This window comes from Clytia hemisphaerica, unplaced genomic scaffold (assembly GCF_902728285.1).
Source record: "Clytia hemisphaerica strain Z4C2 unplaced genomic scaffold, Clytia hemisphaerica genome assembly, whole genome shotgun sequence".
Lineage (NCBI taxonomy): Eukaryota > Metazoa > Cnidaria > Hydrozoa > Leptothecata > Clytiidae > Clytia > Clytia hemisphaerica.
Genome location: NW_027103394.1, coordinates 263572 through 282532, shown reverse-complemented (window position 1 = coordinate 282532; position 18961 = coordinate 263572). Strand labels below are relative to the sequence as shown.

General features: G+C 35.8%; 2 protein-coding genes and 1 long non-coding RNA gene across 3 annotated transcripts in view; 1 reads left to right on the top strand and 2 right to left on the bottom strand.

Moving 5' to 3' along the window:
- Positions 1-18961, top strand: part of LOC136824902 (uncharacterized) — a 366918-nt gene that overhangs the window by 324153 nt on the left and 23804 nt on the right. The window lies entirely within an intron of this gene.
- On the bottom strand, positions 1841-6261 carry LOC136824895 (peroxidasin homolog). The gene is made up of 5 exons (XM_067080872.1): positions 6162-6261; positions 5371-5529; positions 4604-4826; positions 3779-4002; positions 1841-3001 (listed from the first exon to the last, which is right to left on the bottom strand). The coding sequence occupies exons 1-5, from the start codon at positions 6232-6234 to the stop codon at positions 1926-1928; spliced, it is 1755 nt and encodes a 584-aa protein (XP_066936973.1). The 5' UTR covers positions 6235-6261; the 3' UTR covers positions 1841-1925.
- LOC136824896 (eosinophil peroxidase-like) lies at positions 11201-17676 on the bottom strand. Its single transcript, XM_067080873.1, has 5 exons — positions 17382-17676; positions 16835-16993; positions 16151-16373; positions 15242-15465; positions 11201-12378 (listed from the first exon to the last, which is right to left on the bottom strand). The coding sequence occupies exons 1-5, from the start codon at positions 17443-17445 to the stop codon at positions 11303-11305; spliced, it is 1746 nt and encodes a 581-aa protein (XP_066936974.1). The 5' UTR covers positions 17446-17676; the 3' UTR covers positions 11201-11302.

Below are 18961 nucleotides of genomic sequence, written 5' to 3'. Positions count from 1 at the left end.
AAGATATGCTAATAGACTAATTATATGGAGATGTATGCATGTCATTAAAGTCTGAAAGATTAATATGATGTGGAGGATTTTCTTTCTCTAGAGTGCTCCATACATAGTAGAGCTTTTTATACACCCCTGTGTCACAGACCCACTGGGACCCCAGCCCCACTGGAAAATTTGGCAAAAATTTCGTGTGAAAATACCCTGGAATTTCAGCCCCACTGGGAAATTGACTTTGATTTCATCCCCACTCGAAAATCATCGTCTAAAAATTGCACTCGAAAACCATCCCCACTGGATTTTGTAACATTGGAACAAAAACTTTTTAAGACTTTTATTCCCACTGACGAAAAAAGTTCCACCGGGTCTGTGAGACAGGGGTACTTATATGAATCTGAGAGTAAATATATATTTTTTGAATAAAATCTGTATCGATTTGCACTGTAATTGCACGAGACTTGAATAAGATTGTATTTCTTTACTCACTTTACACTTTTCAACAAAAGATAAATCGAGTTTTGAAAATAAATATATCGTTTTTCGGAAAACGCCCCGTTTCAATTTAATGTGGTCTCTCGATGGTACAGGCGAAACAATAAATAATCATTTTTAGTTTTTCATGTTTTCAAAAAAGTATAATACTCACGGTCGCCGGTACAAGCCTAGTTTGTGGAAATAAATTTTGACAACACTTTCTCACAGCCCCCGGTGGAACTTTTTCCCACAGCAACGATAAGAATTTATACTAAAATCCCAATTAGGATATTGTTCCAAGCTTGAAATATCCAGTTAGGATGGGTCTGGATTGCAGTTATTATAGACAGAAGACAGAAGACTATTTTTATTTAAAGGAAGTCAATTTCGATGAAGAAAAAATGAGGTAATTCAAGATAGATCTCCCAGTACCAGCCCAGCTGGCACACAACGTTGTTTCAACGTTCATCTAACGTTATATGGACGTTGTGAACGTTAAATAAACGTTGAAACAACGTTGTGTGCCAGCTGGGAGTAGATGATGGAAGCTTGCAAAAGTACGGGCCTTTGGAAACAAAACTTGATTGATTTTCACTGTACGTGCTCTTAGCTTTTAAACCAAATGATCTAATAAGACTCAGAATATAGCCTGGAGTTGTATACGAAATTTGAAACAGCCAGAAGTCCCAGAAGTCTCAATATATTTCGACAAAAAGATTATAGCATTAAGTCTAATTTTACAAATACTTCATATTGTCGAGGTAAGTAAATTAAATAAAAACAGTTTCATATCTTAAAAATAATCAGTATCACATTTTAGATCGATTGATATACAAGAATTGTCTGATAGACAATTAGCTCAAAAAAGACACTAATCCTAACATAAATCATACGTAACTGAAATATAACAGAGAGGCTTATGGGTTCAAGAACAGCTAATAAACCCGAAGTTGAATAGAAAAGATTTAATCCCTTTTTGGGTCGTCTTAAGATGACGTCAATTTTCAGTACAAAACTCTTGAAAATATATATTAGTTTCAACTAATTTTTCTGAAAAACCATGATCTAGAAACTAGCAGACCATAGATTTATAAAGTCCGAAGGGCTAGATGCCGTGCTAAAAAGTGTGCCGTATCTAGGTAGGAAATCCTACCTAAGTCACGTGAGAATACTATACAATTTCAGCGCTTGACCAATTAGAAGCTTCTCGGATTTTTGAAAACAATAGCAACTATATTTCTTGCGCTATTCACATTTTTTTGGCCTGTGATGGTTTAAAGCACGACATCTAGCCCTTCGAGCTTTATAAATCTGTGTAGCAGACCCTCCTTTGTTAAGAACACGCCTTTTGCCTATAGGGATAGACTTGGGATCGTCTTGGTGTCACTTACTTAGTAGTTTAAAATACAAATTAAGAATTAAATAGAAAAAAAATTGAATTGATGTTCCATTATATGTTCTTAAAACACACTAAGATTTGGCTCAAGGATATCATTACATGGAGTGCGTTTTTCTTTTGTCTGAACAAAAGCATCTTTGTTGATTGACACGATTCCTTTCAAGTTGTTACACAAAACCTTTGACATTGATGTTTTCTTCAATTCTGATTGCTGCTCTGGAGTGAAAACGCCAGGATTGAGGTAATAATATCGATCACCATCTCTTAATCGACTGAATTGATGCCAAAACAAACATTTGAATGTTGGACCTGTTTGGAATCCTGGTACGTGATTCTCTGAAATTCCAGCTGCAAAGAGATCAATATCTGCTGGACTATTGAACAATATTGAGAACTTCTTAGCAACTCTTGCAGGCATGTGATATTCAAGCTCCCTGAATGACGAGATGGCTGGCAGCTTGCAAAATTGTCTCCATTTTCCGTACGTTGGCAATCCATGGTCACGACCTCTTTGGATGTTGAGAGCTGTCAAGTCCATATGGCCTTCTTCACCAGGCGGGACGAATAATTTTCGGAGCAATCCAAAAGCAAAAATATCGTCGACTGTATTTGATTGGTTTCCAACGAGACCAAACATGGTTGGTTCAATTCCTCTCTCGTTGATGCTTTCAATATTGAAGAACGATTCTCGAAGACTGATCTTTTGAAATTTCACATCAAAATTATTGTCAAGTTGACTCCATGCGTTTGGTGCTAAGCTATGACCAAACCTGAAAGCAGCTGTCGAGAAAGCATTGATGATTCTTGGATCCAATCCTGAGTTGTAGCCACCATAAGATCCAAGATCAACAATTCTTGGTACCCATTCGTTGAAAACGACATGTTGCCATTCAGCACTAACAATCTTTCTAGCTTCTTGGTAGAGTTTCTCTTCACCCCAATTATGATGATTTTGTTTGAGCTCTGTAACAACTCTATTGTGTTCGCGTACCCAAACGGTATGCATTGAGTGTAGAGCAATGTTCTCATCAGCTCTAATATCACCAGCCATAGAACAGCCTTCTAGAAGATCGCATGGAGTTGTCAACCTCTTTAGAGGTAGAAGATTTCCGCTTCGCGTTTTCAATTTTCCAGTACCTGTGAAGAAATGGTAATTGATAAAGAAATAGACGTTGCACCCCGTTCCACAGACCTACTGCCCGGGGGCGCAGTCAGGCAAATTGACCGACGGGTATGTGTGGTGGTTAAGGGTATGTTTTTCAAAATATCAGAAATGCACTGTAAGGGTGGACTTTTGATAAATGCACTGTATGGGTGACAATTTCATCAAATCTAGGAAAAATTCTAAATTTTTGCTCAAAAATCTTGATCTTTTTGCTCTAAAAGAGTTTGAAAAAATGCAATGTAAGGGTATGAATTTCACCGATTTTTTCTGCACTGTAAGGGTGCAATTCTAAAAGCCAATCTTTTCGCCGCACATACCGTAGTTGGTAAACCCACTCCCCCCTATTTTTCGTCGCTGAAAATAATCAGATAAGCAAATCCTCATTGCAAAGTATCATGCTATTTTTCCAGCCCCTTCGAATTTTCTGGCTAGAAAACAATATAATTGAAATCCTCAGTCATAAAAAAAACACGGGGAATATCAATCCCTATCGAGTTTAGGCCCACTTTTTACCCCCACTAGCTGTTGAAATCCCACCTGGTCTGTGAGAAGGAGATGTTACTTTCAAGGCATTTGAAACTTTTGAGATATTTGGCAGTTGTCAGTCTTATTATCAATAGTTCCTACTGATTTTCCACATGTCGTATATAATTTACAGATTCTTATAGTGCCTTTCTCTTTGTATATTTTGATTTATGAAAATGCATTTTTTAACATAATGTTTCGCCTTAATTTTTACAGTCACTTACCATCAAGACGTCGTAATGATCTTGCCCGAGCCTCATTATGTCCATAGATTTGTGATCCATCAACAAATGCTGTTAAAGTGTTGACTTGTTGTCTGTCAGTTCTTCTGTGTTCAGGATATAATTGGCATTCAGCAAAAGCACGAGTGAAAGGTGTACATTCAGATGTGTCATCATCAAACTTGATTGGGAAGCATGGATACTTGAAGGCAGAGTCTGAACTGCAGCTGTAATCAAGATAGAAAGTGAATACACGAATCTTTCAAATAAAACATTGAGGAGTTACACATTTTTGCTGCAACAAGAGATGCGCTCTAAGTTAGGTTGGAACCGTAAAGTTTTAACTCTGAGTTTTAACATGAGACTTAAGACTTAGGAGCTTGGGATCCAAACGTTTAAGAACGGTCCATTATGGCTCATATTATGGCATGGAAGTCTATAAACCCCACCTAAATTGAATTTTTCGATTAAATCCAACAAACAGCCCGAACTTTAAAATGCTAAAAACGAGGAATTAACCAAAATTCTCAATATATTTTGACCAATATTGTGGCTAAAGTCAGCAAAATACATTCATATTTATGAAACAGAGGCAACGCAGAAAGAATCCAGTCGGAACTAGACTAGCAAGCGTCTGTCTTTCCTTGGACACAGGAACGCGAGAATAGTGCTTATAATAAAGAGTTCTTATAAAAAATAGAAATTGCCGCGGGAGAGTGGATTGGATTCAGTGAACATATAAAAAATAGATCCCATTGAAAGTCTATTCTGTGCAGCGTAATACAACGACGTGGTTTACTAGTCTAAGTCGAAACTAATAGTTCTTACTTTTTGATGTCGCATTTGCCATGCAGAGAAATTGCCATATCATGATCCAAGAATTGTCCAGCAGTAGTAAACAATGTTGACAATTTTCCAGCATTTCCTGCATTCACGAATTGAGGTGTGAAGGCAGCTATTGAAACTTTATTTGCAGCTGGGATGTTTGAAGGATTTGTTCCAGGGAATCCTCTTGGTGTATCCACTTGACGGCGATCAACATAGTTTGCAGCTAAAAGTTAAAATTTTGTTTATGATAATTCAATGAAGACAATTTTGAACGGCTTTAATGGGTTTTAGATATAAAGAGCGGTAAACTATCTACCATCAGTGACAAAATACTTCGCACAAAAGGGAAATCCCCCCGAAATTTTATAACCACAAACAATTTTGAAGCGCTCTAAATTAGGTTGGAAGGGTAGAGTTTTAACTCTGAGTTTTAATGCTAGACTTCAGAGTTAGGACCTTAGGATCTCAGGATCCAAAAGTTCAATGATGGTCCAGTAGAACCAATAAATCTTTCCCAGATCGAAATAATCAATGGAATCAAGTTGAAGCGGCCCGAAATTGACTCGCTCAAACTTCAATTTTTGAAAAGTGGTAAAATAGCCAAAATTGCAAATATGGATATAATTGGATATAATTGCAGAGTTTCAAGATTGAAAAACATTTGAAAAAATTTTGATGTCAGCTTTGGGTTTTATTTTTGGGTCTAACTTTCGATAAGTAGCTCCATATTTTATTGCTGGTCAAAAATTGCATTATGCATTACTTACAAAGTACTCTTCTGAAAGGTGTGTTAATAGCACCAATAGTTGGGAACTTGAGATTGTTACAAAGTCCATCAAACCTTCGATAATTCTTTCCAACGTCTTCATATGCAGAGCACGAGGCGGGATTTTGTGTTGTTTTGACGCAATCGATGTATGTATCTCCTGGAACGAAATGATTTGATTTTTAAATGTTTCTTAAGAAGCTTGTATGATTTTCTGGACTATTGGAAATTTAGATCTCATAGACTTTCAATTTTTTTACATTGATGAGGAGGTTCGGCTTTTAGTGACACACCCTGTGGAATTTAAGGCTCTTGCATGTTTATTGAATTCTCGCAAAAATCTTTTCCCACCCTTAGGGGCGTCTCCATGCTTTTTTAGTTTTCTTTAGCTTTTCTCTCGCTAACTTAAACCTTTTCAAGCCTTTTTTAAGCTATTTGAGCTTTCTTAGAGCAAAACTTTTCGCCTGCGGGGCTTAAGTTAAAAGAAAAGTTTTCGACAAAATTTTCCCTAACAAAAGTTCTTTTTTTTTTCAATCTCGCTCCCCGAACGAAAACTTGTGGCTACGCCTTTGGCAGCTGCTGTTATCTTAGCTTCAAATAATCCTTTAATCCGTCAATCTAATTAAAGAACATATTTGTGACCTATATAATAGAAAAGGGGTACAAAATACATATTGACTGGTTAAGTGGGGAGGGGTTTGTATTTTTTTCAGGATATCAAAGGGGTGGGAATTTGTTTGGGTTTTTAGAAAATATCTTCCACCCCACCATTCTGTCTAACCATTCCCTTACCTGCGTCGAAAGACTTTGCGAGCCGGAAAACGACAAATAAAACCAATAATATCTTCTCCATCATGGCAACCATTTGTCAACTTCAGAATCTTACTGCTTCACTTGGAAACTTTGAATTGATTTTGTTATTACAGATTCAGCTATATTTATACTGATTAAAGGGAGGGACCTAGGTCTTAACGTAGACTTTTATCTTAACGTAGATGCAAAGGAAACTGAAAGTAATTTTTGTTAAATCTTCATCTTAATCAATCGATAAGTAAAGAAGCAATGAAGCTGCAGATCTTATAATCGATTAAAATCAAAAATGCCCTGACAAGTTTTTGCTCAATTAGTTAGACTTGCTTTGTCACGCTCAAATGACTGTCGATTTTTTTAGTCTTTATCTTTAGCAATCAAGCTTAATTTCAATGTTAACTAAGCATTTATTTGTTAATTGATTCGAATGTTTGTTTGCATGTACTACCGAGGACTTAAATTTTAATAAGTAAACTGGTTAAACTCAAGAAAAAGGATCATTCTGAAAATAGAAATGCACATAGGGTTCTTGGCCAATGGAAATCAATCTGTTCAACCCTTTTTTTCCCGGGAGTGGGGGAGCTACCCTTGTCGACCGACAGGGGTGCTCCGTTGAGGGTTGAAAAATGGACCCTACGTGGGACTGGTTTTTTCAAAATGTTTGCCGAAATTTGCGAAAAAAGTGGACTGAAATTCTAAAATTTTCTCAAATTTTCTACTTTTTTCCCAAATTTTCCAAAAAAGACACCCTACGAGGGACTGCTTTTTCTATTTTGGTGTTTTTGCGACCCTACCTGGGACTTGTGGAGGTTAAAAAGGACCAGCGGCGCATCCCCGTAACCCATTTTGTCCTAGTACCTCCCAGGCTTTTTTTATATACTCTAATTAGATTTTCAAGAGTCTATGCGAGCAATTTTTTTCGAAATAAATGAAAATTCAAACACATTTTTTGTACATATTCCACATACCCCTGTCTCACTTTCTACAGGCTTATCTGGAGTGTCCAAAGGGAATCTCCTTGCTCTATCGCAAAGAAACGTTTGAACATGGTCTTAGTAAGGAAAGTCCTTGGCTCATCGTTAGTGACCATAGTGACTTTGAAGACATTTTGAGACACTGAAGTGTTGAGCTTTTAGAAATCTCATCGAAAAAAGCTGTGAATGTCTGACTTCATAACATTTAAGAATTCCTTCAAACAGCACTTTTCAAACTTTTACACTAAATTTTTGAAGAACGGAAAGGCTTTTTGACACGAAATTTTTAGTTATCACTGAAAGTAATAAAGCCGTTCGTTTTCATCAAATAATCAGAATTATTCCTTTTGGTACTTGGATTTATTCATTCGATTTTATCAAATTTATCAGTTTTTATCGGAAATTTTACCTTTAAAGCTGTATTGATCAACAAGAAATGCTTCGATTGGTGTAAAAAAATTCAAAACACATTGGTTATCATTGGTTATCAATTAACACTTTTTCAAAATTTTGACTCTGTTCAACAAACGGTTGCTGAGAAGAATTGTGTAAGAACAGGCCCTTGAAACGAGTATTTTCCAGGGACCTGAATAGATCAGGCTTCAGTTTAATGGCCAGAATTGTCACTTTTTAGAAACACTTCCTTCTTTCCCACACTCTGAAAGGAATATTCCCATGTTTTTTTTATGACTGGGGACTTGAATGCCATTGTTTTCTAGCTAGAAAATTTAGTGGGGATGGAAAAAATAGCACATTTTTCAGTTAAGATTTGCTTGTCTGGTTATTATCAGTGGGAAAAGATTAGAGTATAATAAATTTGCCAATTTTTCCATTGAGAAGGGTTCCCAGTGGGTCTATGAGAAATGGGTGTTTCTATAGGAGCCACCTTATTAAAGAAGTTTTCTCAATCAGAATTGGTGCTATGGACTCATTGCTGTGAAGGTGCTTCTCATAAGTTCTAGTTCATTAAAGTGTTTCTTTTTACTCAACTGGTAAGAAATATGTGAATTTAAGGACCTTACATTTCTGGATTGAAATATTTGCAGTAATTATTTCACACTGGTTTAATCTGGGAGGTTCGAGTTCGATACCCACTGTGTCTCTACGATTCTCTTGGCAAGTGAATATACCTTCATCTGGGCCAACCGATGAAATGGAAGGGGAATAGGGTACCATTACTCTGATACAAGAGTGTGGGTAGATGAGACAGACATTGTGACGTGCCGTGGAAGGTTCGGCCTCGCGTGAGCATCGATTGTCGAGGTATACGCCATGGCTTGGCAGCTCACGTCTGCCAAGTTGCAGTGTTAGCGCGGTGACTGCTACTCCTTTGTGGGTGACTTATTCCGAATGTATTCGGGGGGCTCACATCTATCTATCACTGGTTTAATCAAAATTCAAGTTTAACTCAAAATAATAAAATTGGACTTTAATGCTTTCCTGAAGACAACAATAAAGCATAATGATCATTTCAATTTTATTTTTCAATATTGTTAATCAAGTCTTATCAGTTTTGGACACTTTATGGAAAATTTGGCTGCTATTCAGAGCATTGGAATTTTATCTTATGCACGTACTATCTGCGTCAAATTTAGTAAGAAGACAGAAAACACTTTAACATGTCTGGATTTCAGATTTCTGTAATTGGTCCAGCGCGTAGCAGAATGGACCTTTGAAAAGCAACTGATGGAAAAGATTTTGTCTTTGTCGGGGCCTGTGCGCGCAAAAAATTAACAAGTCCAGGCTAAACCAACCGATGATCAAGAATTTTTGCCCCGAAGGCAAGTTGCAATATATCATGGACAGAAAATGACGGGTTTTTTTCCACCGGAGGAAGCCTAAAGCTTCTGAGGATGGCATTCATAGCTTCACGCATAAGAAAGTTGGGCAAACACCTCATAATTTTGCGCGTTTTTCAGTATTTTAGTTCTGCTTAACGGTAGCATTCTTATCTTTCGGTCTCTCTATTGTTTTATCATCGTCAAAAAGACTTTTCCGGAGTTATTTTGATCTGATTACTCATTTTGAAATGTCAGTTTGTCTTTTTCTTATCCCTGGAGAGTTAAATGAATCTAAGGAAATTCTTTTTTTCTGGGAAATTCCCTTTTTATACCACAAGTAGTTATTAAGCGCTCTTCATAGGTTAAAAATATTACTTCACTCTAAGTATTCGAACAGTTGTGTTGCTAAACGTGTACATTAGTAAAAAACATAATGAAGAGCAGTATCTTCAGATATATACGCTTTTCATTGGAAAAACCAGTAAGTCATATGGTTCTGGCTGGGCTGCTCTTAAATTTATATGAGTTTTTCATCCTTAAGTGTCAATATTAATTAAAATGGAAACATGTACTTCTCAGTAATCTCTGAAATCTGATGTTCAGATTCTTCTTAATTTGTTCTTCGGTTTTGGCCAAATTTCAGCCTCGTATCCTTATGAAATTGAAACGTGTAAGACAAGGCACGGATGTCACTCTAAGTAGAATGTAAACCACTCCATTGACACATTTGTTAGCATTTGAAATAATTTTGTCTCAGATGAGAGGTCACTCTTAACAAAAATTACTTTAGGGCTAAGATCATTCCTTTTGAACGCAAATTCAATTCTATGTGTTCGTTTTGCTGCGGTGGCACCTTAATGAAAGTTATGGCTACTATAAGAGACGAAGAGCTCTTTTGGCTATTGATTTTTATGTACTTGAGAATCCGTGAAACTGGCGAAACAGCTTACAGGGATCTCCTAGCCTATGGTTATATATGGTTTAGCCGGTAAAACTGGTGAAACAGCTCAGAAAAGAGTATCTCAGGCTGTCAAAAAAGTTTGCCACTTAGAAATGTTTGTCATTTTCAGTCTATGATACATTGCAAAGCTGTTGTAGCGAATGTGGGAGTTATATTTTATTATGTTCATCTCCAAGTAAGTAAGTAGTAAGTATATTCATTCATCTGGTGGCTGTCGGCGAAGCCGGGAGTGAGGGAATCTATCCCTTTTTCTATTTGCAGGTCTAGTGTAGTTCGAATACTGGGGTGGAGCGCTGCACTTACCCTCAGCTCCCAGTAACTTACCGCCTAGATTAGATCACCCAATCTCAGGTACTCATCCTCTAAGTTGTCATCCGATATAAGGATGACAATTCGGAATATTCTTCAAGCTGGTGGGAAACGGGAACGACTGGGCCTGTGACATGGAAGTATCTTTACAATTTTGATTCTTTTTTACGAAATGTCAGATAACTGTTACAACTGTTACTACACTAGTCCAATTAAACTCTTTTGGAATTTTTTAAATATACTTCACTCCCCCTAGTAGATCTGACCACTCCCTTAGAAAGTGGGGATTAAACGATGTAGTTTCCAATAAGGATGAGAATTCATATAATTTTTCTAGCCGGTGGGAAACGGGAACAACTGGGCCTGTGACAAGGAAATATCTTTACAATCGATCCTTTTTTACGAAATGTTAGATATCGCTGGTCCAATTAAGCTCGATAAAAGAATAGTGGTTGTAGATTATATAATGTAAAAGTACAAGACATAGCGGGTTGATCGAGACCAATCTTCTCGCTTCACTTCGCTTTGTTTTTCAATACTGGTTTCTATTATGTAAATTAGGTCATTCGAATTGAAATTTTTGGCAGCTTACCAAAACGTTCGCTTATTGTTAAAATGATGAAATTGATTGGTCAAAGTGACACATTCCAGTCCAAAGATAAGGAATTGTAAATTTCGAGCGAGAAACTCATAAATGCTAATACACGATTTCTATGTAAGAATATAAGGCCTCTAACTCTTTTAAATTATGTTGAAAGGGACTTAAATGCAAAATCGGAGCTCAAAGTATTAAAGTGAATAAAAGGTAGGGGGGTAATATATTAAAATAAGGAATTTATTTTTTTAGCAGGTTTCAATGTAAACCATATATAGATTATTGAAGAAACAATAACGGATTGCAAAAAGTTATTTCTTTCAAGGGGTAGAGGCCTCAACTAAACGCACGGCGGATGCTTAAAATCCTATAGTAAATGAACAAGAAATGTACAATTGATAAAGAATTCCTAGAATATATTTCCCTCAAAGATGAACTGAAAAAAAAGGTTGACATTGCAATTTATTAAAATAGTACAGCTTCTAAATGATGGAGATATCAGTTCAGAAAACACTAAGATCTGGTCCACGGATATTGTTACAAGGCGTGCGTTTCTTTGAAGTCTGGATGAAAGCATCTTTGTTGATTGAGACTATGCCCTTCAAGTTGTCACACAGGATTTTCGCCATTGAGGTCTTCTTCAATTCGTTCCGTTGTTTTGGTGTAAAAACTCCATGGTTGAGATAATAATAACGATCGCCATCCCTCAGGCGTTTAAATTGCCGACGAAACAGACATTGAAAAGTGGGACCTGTCTGGAAGCCTCGCACATGGTGCTCTGAAATGCCAGCCGCAAAGAGATCAATATCTGCTGGCTTCTTATACAGGGTTGAGAACTTTTGGGCAACTTCCCTTGGCATCACTCTGGTCAGTTGTCGGAAATTCCTGATGGCAGGTAATCTGCAGTATCTTCTCCAGTGTCCGTATGTTGGCAATCCATGGTCACGACCCCTTTGGATGTTGAATGCTGTCAAATCCATATGGCCTTCTTCACCAGGTGGGACAAATAATTTCCGGAGTAATCCAAAAGCAAACACATCATCGACTGTATTTGATTGATTTCCAACAAGACCAAACATCGTTGGTTCAATTCCTCTCTGATTGATGCTTTGAATGTTAAAGAAAGATTCTCGAAGACTGATCTTTTCAAACTTCTTATCAAAGTTATTGTCAAGTTGACTCCATGCGTTTGGTGCTAAACTGTGACCGAATCTGAAAGCAGCTGTTGCAAATGCATTAATAATGCTTGGGTTCAATTTTGAGTTATATCTTCTATATCTTCCAAGATCAACAATTCGAGGTACCCATTCATTGAAAACAACATGTTGCCATTCAGCGATAACAATCTTTCTAGCTTCTTGGTATAACTTCTCTTCTCTCCAATGGTAGTTAAGTAGTCTTAGTTGGGAAGCTACTCTGTTGTGCTCGCGTACCCAAACGGTATGCATTGAGTGAAGAGCAATATTTTCATCAGCTCTGATATCACCAGCCAGGGAACAGCCCACTAGAAGATCACATGGAGTTGTTAACCTCTTCAGAGGTATAAGATCACCTCTTCTGGTTCTTAATTGACCACTACCTGCAAGATAATAAGTTTTAAGATCTTAAATTAATATCCTTCAATTCATTTGAAGAAACACCCAAATTCATTGAAGCAATCTACTTAGATTTTCCTAGCTAGTAGGAATTTAAATGCCAATGGAGATGTGGATACAAACTTATAAGCATCTTTCCCAGTAAGGATGAGAGTTCAGCGTAGTTCTTCGTGCGGATAAATTTTCAGGGTGCTCTTCTCATAGGGGAAAGATCTCTTTGCTGATTTTTTTCAGTGAGTAAAACAATCCCACAATGCATCGCTTTTTTAGGAAAAAAAAAACTCTGATAAGGTCTATTAGATCCATCCAGTCCTTAGCCTGAATCGAAAACCTCTACAAAAATGCCAATAATATATTGATAAAGAGAACTAAAGTCTATTCACGATAAGTGTGCACTCTTTTTTCTTTTACCTATAACTTTTGAAGGAATTCCGCAATTTTTATAAATTTGGTATCAATGGAAAGATATTAGTGAGTGGAACAATTTGAAATAAAAAAATATTTAAAAAAATTCTAAAAATGAAGATGAGAATGAAGAAGAAAAAAATGAAGATCTTGTAGAAAAGTGCTATTACTATCATTTTCACTGAAGTGAATCCTTAACCATCGAACGTCATCACTGTGAAAAAAATTCTCAAAAATAATCATACAGTCAAAAGATATCAAACAAAGTTATAACCTGATTGACGTCTACAAACGCTGTTTTCTGCAGTTTTTTGCTGTTTTTTGGGGTCAATCACTTATTAACTTTGTATCATAACTTTATATTGAATAAATATTTTAATGAAATTTCTTCACAGTGATGATCTCCTAAGATCAAAAAATCTCTCCTGTGAAAATGAAAGTTATAGCACTTTTCTACAAGATCTTCATTTTTTTCTTCTTCATTTTCATCTTCATTTTTAGAATTATTTTGAAGATTTGATTATTTTAAATTGTTTCACTCACTAATATCTTTCCGATGATACCAAATTTATAAAGATTGAAGAATTCCTCCAAAAGTTATAGGTAAAAGAAAAAAGAGTGCACACTTATCGTGAATTTTTTTTATTTTAAATATTAAGCAGATATTCAATGGGTAAAAGTTGGTTATTGAGATTTATTAACCCGAGGTGATGTAATAATCAGTGTGATTTCCAACGATCGAAGAAAGGTGGAAATCGAGCTTCTCCGCGTTTTTCGTACGAAAATCTACCATCTTGCGCAGATTGGAACAAACTGCGCATGCGCAATATGCTTTAAAGAAGCTGCTTGTCAGCTTGTCAATCCTCGCTCTTGCATACGCCTTGAACTAAGTTAAGTTTCACATTTAAGTTTACTGTTATAACATTAATGCTATTTCTTTTTCTTACACGCTCCCGAACCTGGAAAACCCGTTTATCAATGCTGGGCAACCATGACCCAACGATCAAGATGTTCTACTGGAGCGATACCGGGACACAACTATAATTGAGACATACATTCGAATTACAGTTGCAAAATACGTTACATTACAAAAATTCGACACTCTAACGTGGACATTTGAAACGATGAAAGAACTTTATACCAGAAACCAAACTATAAAATGTTTTGAATTTTTTACGTTAAATTTCACATTATAAATAGTGGGAGGACCTTTAACCTCCGAAGGTCGGCGTGACGGATGCCTTGGTCGGAGATAATGTTTCCTCCAGAATAAACAGCCACTGGGGGTTTTACGCTACATGCTTCGTCACAGTACAATTTAACTATTCCCAAGTTCTACGAATTACAAACATATTTTCATTTGATGAATTTGAACATGTAAAATTATTCAACAATACAAGTATATTACTTTAGAGGATATTAACAATAACCATACATTCTAAAAAAGTATTTTTTATCATTATTAGCTATATCGTGATGTCAAAATTTACACAAATGACCACTGTAATACTTACCGTAACCAAATTTATTTTTATAATGTAACATATATGTATTTCAATACAAAAGGCGTGTTCACTGCAAGATCTATCCAATAAACTATGCCTTATGTGTCTATTATTGTTTGAGATTTGAGAAGAGAAAATAGCTGAGAAACGAGGCGAAGCCGAGTTGAATATACATCACCGAGGGTTAATAAATCCAATAACCAACGAAAACCTATTGAATATATGTTTTATTATATACCTAGAGGCAAAAACAAAACATTATTTGTGTCAATAGTCATCAAACGTTTCACTTTATAAAACACTCCCATAATCGAACGTTCGAATGTTTTTCTTTTTTAATGATTTTCTTAATTATTTCGAGTCATAAAATTTGTTCATGAAATTGACAATCGATTTATTTTAATGAATCTCTTTGATAACAACAAGAGCGACAAAAAAATCAAACTTTGAACGAAAAGTTTGTAAAAAAAATTCTACCGTGGTATAATAGCCATGGTATATCAGGAATTATTCAATGGCTGTTTTTGCCTACAGGTATATAATAATATAATTTATTCTTTAATATATACTGTTAAATTTACTGTTAAATTTCACAATGGTTTTGGACAAATTTTAAAGATATTTGATTGTTTTCACCTAACAAAATTCGTTATATCTTATATTCAATAAATCCAAATAGAACATAAATGTTCACAGTCGCTTGAACTTTTGGTGAGTGAAGGAAGGTTATCTTTGCTTCATGGAGTTCGACTGCCCCGGAGGCACAAGAGAACTGAACTCAAAAGAGCAAAGACCACCTTTATTCTAACCCAAGTTGTTGTTTCGTGAATAGACTTTAGTCCACTTGTGGATGTCATTAGCCTGCCCAGTGCTGTGAGACGTGGTTGTAAAAAAAAAAAGGATCGAAGTTATGAATAAGGTAGGTACATCCACTTACCATCAAGCTTACGCAATGATCGTGCCAAACGTGCATTATGTCCATAGATTTGCGATCCATCAACAAATGCTGTTAAAGTGTTCACTTGTTGTCTTTGTCTTCTTCTTCTTGGAGATGCTGATTGGCATGCAGCAAATGCACGAACGAAAGGCGTACATTGTGATGTTCCATCGTCGAACTTGATTGGGAAGCATGGATACTTGAAGGCGGAATTTGAGCTGCAGCTAAAATTTGAAAAATAAAAATGATATACTACACATAAACAACTACAGCTAAGATTTGAAAGGGAAAAATGTTACTGCCAAACAATTAGAAAACTTTTTCTGCGACAAAGACGGTAAGGTTCTATTTGATTAGATCCTGACCAGCTAAGGACAATGGTGAATCAGCACTTTTACCGTTCTCGATTTTGTGGGTTAAAACGTCCTCAAAAGTGCAAATACCAATCTGTTCCTCTAAAGAATCCTGCATTGTAACACGCAAGTGTAATTTGTCGTTCTTTTTAAACCACATGTAGTTATTTCCCCTGATAAACGAAGGGGAATGAATCGCTAGGCGTGGTACAGTCACTTTCGATCGGGGTTGTAGACGGCGAAATATGTCGTTTTTTATGAAATTTGTCACTCGTTTTACCTGTTTTTAGTAATGCAGGATTCTTTAGATAAATCCCCTCTACATAAAATCGCTAATGAAAGACACACTGTCGGCAAAAGTTTTTTCGAAGAGCGTATGGAAAAGTATTAAATTCTACCATATAAAATAAGCCTTGTGATTTATTGACTTTCATATGTTGTCTGCTGATAAACAAATTCTTGATAACGTTATTAAGCGCAGTTGTTCTTGTTGAGATATCCTTTTCTTCACTTCTTAATTTTAAGACATTTGAAAATATTTGTCAAATTAGCTTACTCTTTGATATTACATTTGCCATGGTTTGATACCGTCATGTCATGATCCAAGAATTGTCCAGCAGTTGTAAACAATGTTGACAATTTTCCAGCATTTCCTGCATTCACGAATTGAGGTGTGAAGGCAGCTATTGAAACTTTGTTTGCAGCTGGGATATTTGAAGGTTTTGTTCCAGGGAATCCTCGTGGCGTGTCTACTTTTCGACGGTCAACATAATCTGCCCCTGAAATTAAAACAAGGATAATTAGAAAAACATTGAGAAGTGACTTTTACTTAGCTAAGCTTTTTTGTTTAAAACGTTTAACGCTAAAATCCTGGGTGTAATAAATACGGAAACTCAAACCCCGCTCGTTAATTTGATTTTTTTAGTGTTCTTATAACACTTATGGTACGAACGTGTTAATCAGTAAAATCAAAAAGGAGTGCAAGTAGTCTTGTTGCGAATTTGGTAGTTATTAGAATGTTATCAAGTAATCCTCATTTATAAAGAACCCTGTCTAAGAACTTATTTTCATACTGCCCAGGAAACTTTCACGTTTTTCAGTATTATTTCTTTCGGTAAACCTGATCGAAAGCCTCAATTAAACTATGACACGCTGCAGAAAATACAGATCTTAAAAAGAGTGATGATAATCGGAATTTAGTGTTTTTCCAATGAGGAGTAAATATGAGGTTATAACTCACGCAAGAGTCTCCTGAAAGGCGTGTCGATAGCACCAACAGTTGGGAATCTGAGATTGTTGCAAAGTCCATCAAATCTGCGATAACTCTTTTGAACGTTCCGATATCTTGCACATGAACGAGGTCTTTTGGTTGTCTTGACACAATCAATGTAAGTGTTTCCTGAAATGATAAATAAAAAACTGTAATTGAGATTTGATGCAAAACTAATGGTAACTTAGAATTGTTCAATATTAATAAATTTTTTGCGCTTTAAAGTTCCAATTATGAAACCATAATTCTTATACGTACATTTTTGTTCTAATTTTTGTCAACCTTCTAAACTTCTTCCGCCTTGAGTGATTTACATAAAATTGAAAAACTGAAAAAGTTGAAAAAATTTTCACACTCCCTGTCACAGAGCTGGTTGGACCCCCCTCCCACTAGATAATTTGGCAAAAAAAAGTCGTGAGACAGGGGTGTATTTCGTTATTCAGTTTTTCTACTAAAGATTCTATAGAGGTATATACAGAGATAAAATTCCATAATTCGGATATTTCATTTACAATACCTGCATCGAATGAAGCAGCCAGTTGTACAAAAACACAAATTAGCAAAAAATTTTCTTTCATCATTCTTCAATTTGTTTGCAGCTTCCGAATGATTTTGAAGTGATTATCATTTTTCCAGATCCAGGTCTATTTATATTCGCGATATGCACCACTGCAATTTCATCTGACAATATTTTACAGACCCAATAGCTGATTGGTTGTAAGTGATGTAAAATCAGTCAATACGTCACTTTCAACCAATCAGCTGTTGGGTCCGTGGAAGACATTGCATATCACGAATTAATATTTTAAGTTGCATTCATCAGAATTGTATAATAACGCCTTAACATTTTGCTAATTGCAGATCAAGTTTGCGTTTCGCATTACAAGGAAGTGAAAATAGGTACTTTGGTCTTTATATAATCATTATCAAACCAAAAAATTCCCCTTTTCTATTAAATTGGAAAGTAGTTGAAACAATGTTGCGTGCCACCGCAAAAAAGTCAGTCAAGAAAGTCATTATCGTTACTTACACCACAAATCATTACAGAAATGAAAAATGATTAATAAAATGATCTCAGAAAGTATTAATAGTCATTTTCCAGCTTGAACAACCTAATTATTAAACGATCAATTTGCACTAACTTTTGTTTCATCTGATGCCATTTTAACGAAACTTTCAATTTAAAATTAGCGGTAGATTTTTTTCAAATTTTGCTTTTAAAATTAGACTTTTTGGTCGCTCTTGTTGTTTATTAAAGAAATTTTATTAAAATAAATCTATTGTCGATTTCATGAACAAATTTTATGACTCAAAGTAATTAAGAAAATCATTAAAAATGAAAAATATTCGAACGTTGGAAGTGTTTTATGTCAATCTTTCGACTGTTTACATAATTGATGTTTTTTTGCCTTGAGGTATATAATAAAACATATACTCAATAGGTTTTCATTGGTTTTGGGATTTATTAACCCTAAAAAAAAAATACGACTTCGATGCAGACACCTTAAAAATAAATACCTGGAGCAGGAGGCGGAAAAAAATCAATCAATTGGCCGTCAACAGAAACCTAGAACGACTGTTCCATCGAGCTAAAGAGCAGGGAACAACTCTGAAAGCCATTCCAAGCAGTTGTCAGCCTCAAAAACTCTTGGAACACTTCAAATTCCACTTTAATCCTGTTGACCCGTCAGAGTTAGTTGAACCCAGTGAATTGAGTACTGACTTACCTACTTTCATACGCGAGCTACGCGAGATATAAAAAAAACCCTATCGAAGACAACCCGCCTTCGATTGACGAAATTCGAAAACACATCAAGCTACTTAAAAATAAGAAAGCCAATAATGACATTGATACTAAACTGATCAAATTATGTGATGAACCAGCTGCACATCGCATTTTACATCAAATCACACTTAACGTATGGAATAATTTAGACATTCCAGAATCGTGGGGCAATTCACGTCTCAAAACTTTATGGAAAAAGAAGGGCTCAAAAAATGACCCATCGAAATATCGTGGTTTGAGCATCGGTTCTACAATATGCAAGTTATTGGTTAATATAATCCTTGAACGCCTCCGTCCCTGGTATGATGCTC